Source organism: Nanorana parkeri, unplaced genomic scaffold (genome assembly GCF_000935625.1).
Source record: "Nanorana parkeri isolate BGI_ZX_2015 unplaced genomic scaffold, ASM93562v1 scaffold1260, whole genome shotgun sequence".
In the NCBI taxonomy this organism is placed as follows: Eukaryota; Metazoa; Chordata; class Amphibia; order Anura; family Dicroglossidae; genus Nanorana; species Nanorana parkeri.
The window spans coordinates 304,948-314,732 of NW_017307528.1; the positions used below are offsets into that span (position 1 = coordinate 304,948).

General features: G+C 46.1%; 1 protein-coding gene across 1 annotated transcript in view; it reads right to left on the reverse strand.

The window, feature by feature from the left end:
* The window catches only part of CHRM4 (cholinergic receptor muscarinic 4), a 66,468-nt gene extending 58,019 nt beyond the window's left edge, over positions 1–8,449 (reverse strand). The window contains exon 1 of the mRNA XM_018568899.1: positions 8,408–8,449. Coding sequence (XP_018424401.1) covers positions 8,408–8,447 — 40 coding nt within the window. The 5' untranslated portion in view covers positions 8,448–8,449. The remainder of the gene's footprint in view (positions 1–8,407) is intronic.
* Between the last annotated feature and the right edge of the window lie 1,336 nt (positions 8,450–9,785).

A 9,785-nucleotide genomic window follows, 5' to 3' on the forward strand; every position in this document is an offset into this window, starting at 1 on the left:
ACTCAGGGGGGGGGGGGGGAGGTGTCAGAATTTGGCAGAGGGACTGCTGCTTTCACACACGGAAAGACAGGGTCCTTTTCTGCAGCATGTTGGCAGGGGACATACTTTTCTACTCAGGCTGTGGCAGCTTTAGAAAGAAAATGAGCTATAAGACTTTCTGCACCCTTTGTTTTGATGCACCTGAAATGTATTTAGTAGGGATGCACTGATACTAGTATTGGTATCGGTGCTGAAACCGAGTATTTAGACGAGTACTCGTACTCAACCCAAATACTCAGATACCTTCCCCGATACCTGAACTTCCAGTCAGAGGAAGGGGAACTTGTGCAATCAGGAAGCAGGGCGGCGAGTAATGACCCGCCTGCCGGCTTCCTGATTGGCCAGGAAGCTGGCTCCATGCTGATTGGCCTGGAAGACAGCTTCCTGGCCAATCAGCATTGAGCCGGCCGAACAGCCGAACCCTTGCTGATTGGCTGGGAAGCCGGCTTTCCAGGAAAATCAGCATTGAGTCGGCTTCGCGGTCAATCAGTAAGCTGGGAGGCGGATCTACACGCCCCCTGGCTTCCTGACTAGCCCGAGAAACCGGCTCGGTGCTGATTGGCTGGTTGCCATGGACAACTGCTCCAGATTTTGACTGCTCCAGTTTTGATAAATTCCCCTCCTTGTCTTTTGATTAACCTGGAATGTGTTTAGAACTGATAGTTCAATTGGCCTATATTTGAATAGTAGATATGTAAGCTGCAGAAAAATTCGGTTCAGTTCAGATATTTTGTTATTTCGGGATTCAGATCCGAAATTCAATTCGGTTCGGGTTTCGGACGAAATCCAAATTTCCGTTAGTTTCGGATGAGTTTACGAATATTCGTTGCGAATACCACAGAAAACCATATACAGATATTAATACTAAAGCTGAATCTCCTAGACCCGAATGGCATTTGGGATCCGAATTTCTGAATTGTGTACGGGAGCTCCCAAATGACATTCTGGTCTGGGAGCCATACACATATAATACTAAAGCTGAGGCTCCTAGACCCAAATGGCATTTGGGAGCTCCCGAATGCAGTTCAGAAATTCGGATTCCAAATGCCATTCGGGTCTGGGAGCCGCAGCTTTAGTATTATATGTATATACTGTATATGGCCCCCATGTTGCCATAACGAAAATTCATGTTTAGACCCAGATGCATTAAACTGAAAAACACATCTGATTGGCCAGAAAAGTCACATGTCCGATTCAGTTTCCTTTTTGAACAAAATTCGAACAGGATCCAAAATTCAGAAATGGAAATTCGGATTCGGACACATTCGGATGCATTGGGATTCAGAAATTTGGATGTGTCCGAATTTCGGAAAATTGGTACGAATTTTAATTCGGAATGAAACAAATCGCACATGTATATTAAATAGCGTATGGTCAGGGATCGGTGAGAAATGGCGCGGCAAAGGGATAGAAATCTTTAGCTCACTAACGCGTTTGACAGCTTGAAGATAAAATAATGATTTTCTTGCAAAAGTCTTCTCCCAAAAATAAAAAATATATGAAGGGGGCGGAAGAACGACGGAGTACACGTGCTTGACAAATGTTTGGAGGGTTGCCAGTTACTTTACCCTGCACTGTTATCTGCCCACGTAGAAGAAGAATAATGCCAAAAAACTCCTCCCAGCACGCATCTCCCGTATGCCGTTATCATATGAAGAACACGTCATCTTTATAAAGGATTCTAGACGTACAATGTGATCAGTTTATCATATACAATGTTAAGAATACTCAACTCCGGGTGAAAAAAAAGTACCCTTGTAGTGGGACTACTCTGGCAATGCAAGGGTTAAGTGCCTGTTAAATAAATCAGATATAGTCACCTGATCCTCAGTCCTGCGGCGGTCAGCGCTCACCTCTGTCACCCTCCGCTATGGCTGTGGTATGTCCCTTGGCGTCCTCACACCTAATGCAGGTCAATGGACGTGATGACGTCAGTGATCCTTAAACCACTGGAGTCCGGGGGACAGGAGGTTGCGGGGACTTTAGATACAATGGGGGTTCATTCACAAAGGTATCACACCAGGCAGGGCCAGATTTACTCTCTCTGCTGTCCCAATGCCAGGTTCCTCAATGCGCCTCCCTATATGCAGGCTGCATACAAGTGATCTCTGCAACATCACCGAGATCAGTTGTACAAAACAAGCATTGGCTTCCTCGCTGTACAATTAGCTCTTCTTGCCTAAAGCAGGGCTAAATGAAGAAAACAACTACCCACCCGGTGACCCGGAACTGCATGTCCCGGGCATCGGGAGATACAAATTCCACCCCCCTGCTGCCCTTCTACCCCCTGCTGCCCCGAGGCTGGGCCTCGGTTGGCCTTGTGGGAAATCCGACCCTGACACCAGGATAAGGAGACTTATTTTTTAAAAAGTTATCTTCTGCGGAGACCAATAAGATTTGAAAATGACAGTCACATGGCTAGAATATAGATACTTATCCTTTGTGATTTGGGTCTAGTGTTAACCTCAAGCGGGTTTCTTTTAAAGCCCAACTGAATTTTAGAGAAGAACTCCAGGATTTTTATAAAGTGAACTCTTGCAGCGGGACTACTCCAGCACTGTAAAGGTGCCCATACACTGCACGATTCTCGTACGAAAATCCCGCGATCGTACAAGAATCGCGCAGTGTATGGAAGGCGTGTGACCGTTTCTACTGTACGGTCGCACGTCTTCCATCGAACAAGCAGGCTGGAAAACCCGCCGGGAATCATACGATTCTCGTCGAGTTAGTGGCCTGCTTGTTCGACAACTGAGACCTGCTAGCTTATTTTTTTCTCTAGGGGCAATAATAGAGAAGATATACGCACCTGATCCTTGATCCTGCAGCAGTGACCGCTCACCTCTCTCCCCCCGTCCGCTCCAGTGGTGGAATGACCCTTGATATCTTCATGTCTGAGACACTGTATTGGACGTGATGATGTCACGGATCCTTAGACCGCTGGAGCCCAGGGGGAGAAAAGACTGCAGGGACAGGGACTAGCAGCGTGGCAGGACAGAGGATCAGGTGAGTATATCTTTTTTATGTTTGCTCCCTATAAAAATTGAGCAGTTAACCCTTGCAGTATGGGGGTAGCCCGACTGTAAAGGTTAACTTTCAAAATTCCTGGAGTTACGCTTTACCTTTAAATTAGCGAAATACTAAACGGATCGGATGAACCGATACAGTTTTTTCGGTTATGAGTACCGATACTTTGCTTTCAGTACCGAATACCGATACCGGTGCTTCCACTGGCATGGAGCCGGCTTCCCAGCCAATCTGATTGCCCGAGAAGCCGGCTCCGTGTTGTCTGGCCAACTTGATTGTGCTTCTTTGGACAACTGCTCCAGATTTTTACTGCTCCAGTTTTTATAAATTCTCTTCAAGGCATGCAAAAGTCTCACCACGCACATTACAATCTGACCTTACAATCTTTGTTACATAGTATTTGGGGTTGAATAAAGACATACGTCTATCAAGTCCAACCCATATAGGTCCACGCATCATGTAATATCAGCACCTACCTAATCTAACTAATCAATGAGTATTCAATCAGTGAGGCCCTGGCACTACATAGTTTTGGGTAGAGCTAAAGGAGATTGTGCAATCAGATTGTAATGTGTGTGGTGAGATTAACAGTTTGCTTTCTTCAGAAAGCAGCCACAGCCTGCTGCAGAGAGTTATTATAAGGGAAGGGTGTGCTAGACCTCTGCAGAGAGACAACTGCTTCCACACAGAAAGCAAGCGTCGTTTTCTACAGCAGGAGTGGTCAAACTCCGGTTCTCCAGCTGTGGTAAGCTACAAATCCCATGATGCATCTGCCTCTCAAGGTCCTGCCTGTGGCTGTGAGAACCTTGCCATACCTCATGGGATTTGTAGTGCCCTACATTTGCCCCACCCACCCTCTACAGCATGCTGGCAGGCGACTGGCTTTTCTACTCCTCCTGAACACCTTTGATTTAATTTGGAATCTATTAAGCTCATTTAATCTGGAAGTTCAGTTGGGTTTTAGTTGGGTTCAGTTGGGTCCAGTTGGGTTTTAACATTCAATAACTGAACCCGGGATGTGCAAACAAACGTATTACTTTGAAAGTGCAGCCAATGACAAATGATGTGCAGCACATATGAACCCCCAGCAGCCAATCACATTTCAGCAAGCTGACTACAGAATACTTAATTCCTGCTATAGGTCACACCCAGGAGTAGGCAACCTCGGCTCCCCGGCTGTGGTGAAACTACAGCTCCCGGAAATAAGCACAAGAGGGGCGCCTTTCCTGGTGCAGATCACTTTTATTTCAATAAACATAAATAGAAAACCGAATCATACTCACAAACATGAGTGTCACAAAGTCATGAGGTGAGGACTGACAAGCAGTGAGATGTCCACTAGGTGATACCAGTATAGTGGTGACGTTAATGCGTTTCCGGGGCACGCCCCCTTCATCAGAACATGGATGTTTGTGAGTATGATTCGGTTTTCTATTTATGTTTATTGAAATAAAAGTGATCTGCACCAGGAAAGGCGCCCCTCTTGTGCTTATTTCCTAGATTTCCAGCTTTCCCGGCTTCTTTGGGGCAGCATCCTGCAGTATGCCTAAAAGCAAGTCCTATTAAGAACTGACAGTCCGTGGCGCTTCACTGTTTTTACTCCAAACTACAGCTCCCATCATGCATCTGCCTCTAAGAGTCATGCCTGTGGCTGTCAGAGATCTTGCAGTGCCTCATGGGACTTGTAGTTCTACAACCAAGATGCAAATTTACATTAGACCGGTTTGTCTATGTTCAATAAGCAATGGCTTGGCTTTCACAAGCCTATTAATGTAAGCATTATGGCAGGGGTAGGCAACCTCCGCATGCCAGCTGTTGTAAAACCACAAATCCCATTTTGCTTCTGCCTCTGGGAGTCATGCCTGTGACTGTTAGGGTTTTGCAATGTCTCATTGGACTTGTAGTTTCACCGCAGCTGGAGTGCCTTGGTTGCCTACCCCAGGTCTAGTGTCAGTGACACCTTTCTGGTGGATCTCATGTAGTACTTTGTAGCAAACCTGTAACAAATAGAAAGAGCCATTGCTCAGTGATAAAGACATGGAGGAGCACCTGAGAGTGGATGGGAGGGAGTGGACTGCTCTCTCCTGGATTTATATGTATATGTATGTATCATGACCTAGAATTTGCTCCATCTCTAGACCAGGGGTGGGCAACCTCGGCACTCCAGCTGCTGTGGAACTACAAGTCCCATGAGGCATTGCAAGACTCTCACAGCCACAGGCATAATAGGATTTGTAGTTTCACCACAACTGGAGTGCTGAGGTTGCCTGCCCCTGGTCTCTACTATCATATTATACAGACATTCCTCTTCTGCTTTCTTCCGATGCAATTACACATGTCACATTACAAGGGTTCCCCTCGTTACTTTGCAATTTGCATGCCTGTATGTCATTTCCAGTGCTAAGTAACGTCTTCTGAGCCTCTCTAATCATCCCCGCTCAGCTGTGGGGCATGTCTAATTTTAGCATACAGCTCCCCTGTGATCCATACCCCAAATATGAGCTTTTCACGGCTCTCTCAACGTCTCCTGGAAGCCAGCAGCGCGACTGCAGCGGATGTGGATTGAACTTCTCCTTGTCCACACGCAGGGACTGTGACCGCCTGACACTGGACACAGGCACAGTATTTAATATTCAGAAAATGTAGTCACCTTTGTGCCAGGACTCTGGACCTGTGATGACCCGATCCTTCATTATTCATAGATTTTTAATATTGCAATATAGGAACTTTGTTAACCCTTTTATAGCTGGAGCCTATCTATAATGACAGATGGGGATCAATAATGGACCAGTATCATAATATAGAGGGAGATGCTCCATGATAACACTTTCATCCTGGCCATAATTAAAGGGGGGCACTGCAATGACCCAGTACCATGAATGGTAGATAGAGATAGATAGATAGATAGATAGATAGATAGATAGATAGATAGATAGATAGATAGATAGATAGATAGACTATACTATAATGGACCAGAATAGAATTGGGAGATTCTATGCTAACCCTTTCATCCTGGCCATAATTAAAGGGGGGCACCACAATGACCCAGTACCATGATCTATCTATCTATCTATCTATCTATCTATCTATCTATCTATCTATCTATCTATCTATCTGTCTGTCTGTCTGTCTGTCTGTCTGTCTGTCTATCTATCTATCTATATCCAATGATATAGCATATTCAGTCTCTCTATTTTTTTTACTTTACCCACTACCATGAATGAAGATATATAGTAATATATAGATAGATAGATAGATAGATAGATAGATAGATAGATAGATAGATAGATAGATAGATAGATAGATAGATAGATAGATAGACTCGTATAGTATATTCAGTGTCTTTTTTTTCTTCTACTTCAAATAAAGAGAGAGAGAGAGAGAGAGAGAGAGAAAGAGAGAGAGAGAAAGAGAGAAAAAGAGAGAGAGAGAGAAAGAGAGAGAAAGAGAGAGAGAGAGAGAAAGAGAGAGAGAAAGAGAGAGAAAGAGAGAGAGAGAGAGAGAGAGAGAGAAAGAGAGAGACAGAGAAAGAGAGAGAGGGGTGTGTGTGTGTTTTGGGATATGTCATGCTATGATTTGGATTTATTGTTAACCCTTTCAGTCCTCTCCCCCCGTATATTAGGAGCCCCCATGATGAGACGTGCCATGTTCTGAATATGAATTGAATTAAATAATAACAGAACTATGTTAACCCTCTACTTCCTCCCCATTAGAACTAACCACGGCTTCCTGTCTAGTCTGTTTTTCAAAGATAATATTTATATTGATGTTGTGTTATATTTAATATCACAGAATATAAACTATCAGCCATTTCACAGCCTTGCTGATGAGCTGGAACACGACATAGTGTTACTGGAATCAAGTGCTTAACCCTTTCCCTTCCACCCTCTGTGAAATCATGTGGGTGTCTCTGGCGAGACATACTGAGATACCTTACCCACATCTTCTACTGATGGCAGCCGTGCAGGGTCACCTATGTGCCTCCTTCTCCCCAAGAGTGCTTTGAGGTATAGGAAACCTTTGGATCTCCCAGGTGTGATTGCACTACAGGTCCCAGCCTACTCTGCCTCTCTACAAGTACAATCCTAAATAAGTGTAGGAAACAATCAGCTGTGATGGCAATACAGGTCCCAGGAAGCCCATCTGCACCTATGTGCTCTCTGTCTCTACAAGCACCATCTAATCACTACAGGAAACATTCAGCTGTGATGGTACTACAGGTCCCAGCGTGCCCCTTTACACCTATGCGCTTTCCCTCTCTACAAGTAGCTCCAAATATGTGTAGGAAACAATCGGCTGTGATGGCAATACAGGTCCCAGAAAGCTTATCTGCACCTATGTGCTCTCTGTCTCTACAAGCATTCTCAAAAAAGTGTTGGAAACATTCATCTGTGATGGCACTACAGGTGCCAGCATGCCCCTTTGCACATGTGCTCTCTCTCTCTCTACAAGTAGCTCCAAATATGTGTAGGAAACAATCGGCTGTGATGGCACTACAGGTGCCAGCATGCCCATTTGCATTTATGTGCTCTCTCTCTCTCTCTACAAGCATCCTAAGTATGGGAAACATTCATCTCTGATAGCACTAGAGGTGCCAGCATGGCCCTTTGCACCTATGTCCTCCGTGCACCTGCCTAAACAGGCACCATCAAATGAGTATAGGAAACATTTAGCTGTGATGGCACTATAGGTCCGAGCATGCCCCTTTGCAAGTTTGCAGCTATGTGCTTTTCCTCTCTACAAGCACCCTCAAACAAGTATAGGAAACATTCAGCTGTGATGGCACTACAAGTCCCAACGTGCCTCTTTGCAGCTATGTACTCCGCCTGCCTACAAGCACCATCTAATCAGTATAGGAACCATTTAGTAGTGATGGCACTACAAGTCCCATTATGCCAACTTGCACCTACGTACTGAATCTGTCTCCACGCACCATCTAATCAGTATATAGGAAACATTCAGCTGTGATGGCACCACAAGCCCCAGTGTGCCCCTTTGCAGCTACACACTCCACCTGCCTACAAACACCATCTAATCAGTATAGGAAACATTCATCTATCTATCTATCTATCTATCTATCTATCTATCTATCTATCTATCTATCTATATTTAGGTCCAGCTGTGATGGCACTACAAGTCCAAGCTTACCCTTTACACCTATACTCCCCCTGCCTGCAAGCACTCTCATATATAGGATAGGATGCATTTAGCTGTCATGGCACTGCAGGTCCCAGCGTGCCCCTTCCAAGCACAGCTATAGAACTATTGGATCTCCCCATATACCACCACCAGTGCCAGCAAGTGTGCCCCCCTACAAGTGGGTGCCCAGCCATGAGGCACTTACCTGTGTCCTCCGTGGGGACAGCCCCTCCCTGGGAGTTCATGGTGCCCTTCGAGTTCAACGGTGCTCACTCCTCACACTTCCAGTGACCAGACATCCCAGACTGGCGATCGGGAGAACTCCAAGCTCCCTCCCGCTCCCCCCGAGCTCCGCGCACAGACTGGTCCCAGCCCGCGGCCGTCCGGGGCTAAGCATCCGTGACGTCACGGCGCGACGGCCAATCACCGCGCGGTACCCAGCCTCGGCTCCCACCTGGCTGCATCTGGCGGAGGGGCGCGTCACCCTTTGGATGCCGGACTGGGCAGGTGCCAGTTATGTAGGTAGGTGAGGTGTGCGCTGCCTGCACCACAATGTCAGATGATGGAGCTCCGATCTGTGCGGGCAAAGACAAGCAATCTATAGAAATTGGCATACTGGTGCTTGAAAAAAGTTCTCCATCAAGGTTGGCATACAAATATATATATAACAGAGTATATACCCATATTAAACTTCCCAGTGCATGCAATCATGTATGGGATAGGTGCCAGGGACCAGCTGCTGCTTTATCTCTTGCTTTATCCTAGACTTCCATTTTTCAATGCATGACCACAGATTTCGGTTCATTCTGCATTCCCGGCTGCTTTAAAGCTGAACTCCAGGCAGAAACATTTTCATCATTATGGCCATTATAATACAGGATGTATATAGCGCTAACAGTTTGCGCAGCGCTTTACAATATAAAGGAAGATGGTACATTTGCAATACAATTCAAGACAAGATGGTTGGAGAGCATTGCCCCTGAGAACATAGTCTGTGCAGTGAGAAGACCTGTGGGAGGGGCCCAGCAGGTCCTACCCTTACAGGCTGCCTGCAGTACACTAAGGGAGGGCAGGGACCAGACCAGTCACCCTGCACAAAAAGAGAGATCAGCAGTGACCAGTCTTTATTACAGAAGGGGGGGGGGTGACAAGACCAGTCACCCTACACAAAAGTATACATATATATATATATAATGACATTTGAGAAACCATTTTTAAGCTGGATAGATCTTGTAGAAGAGGCCATGTGCACACTTGGGCGATCCCGGGATGTTTGCCTTGCGGCCCCATTGAATATCGATGGGGTTATATCCGCATGGCGATCGCTGAATAAAGGTACATGTACATGTTTTTTCAGCCGCGATCGTGCGCGATGGCACGGGCAGAATAGTGGCGGGAAACCGCGCAATCTGCCTGGCGTGACTGGGGTGCCATTAGTAAAGAATCGCATCAACAGTGCGATTAGCGGTGGTGTGCGATCAGCGCGGTTTTGTGCACTATTACCGCGCGGTCACGGATTGCCCAAGCGTAAACCTGGCCCGAAACAAGATTTTTTTTTTGCAGTCAAACAGTACAGCCAGGTC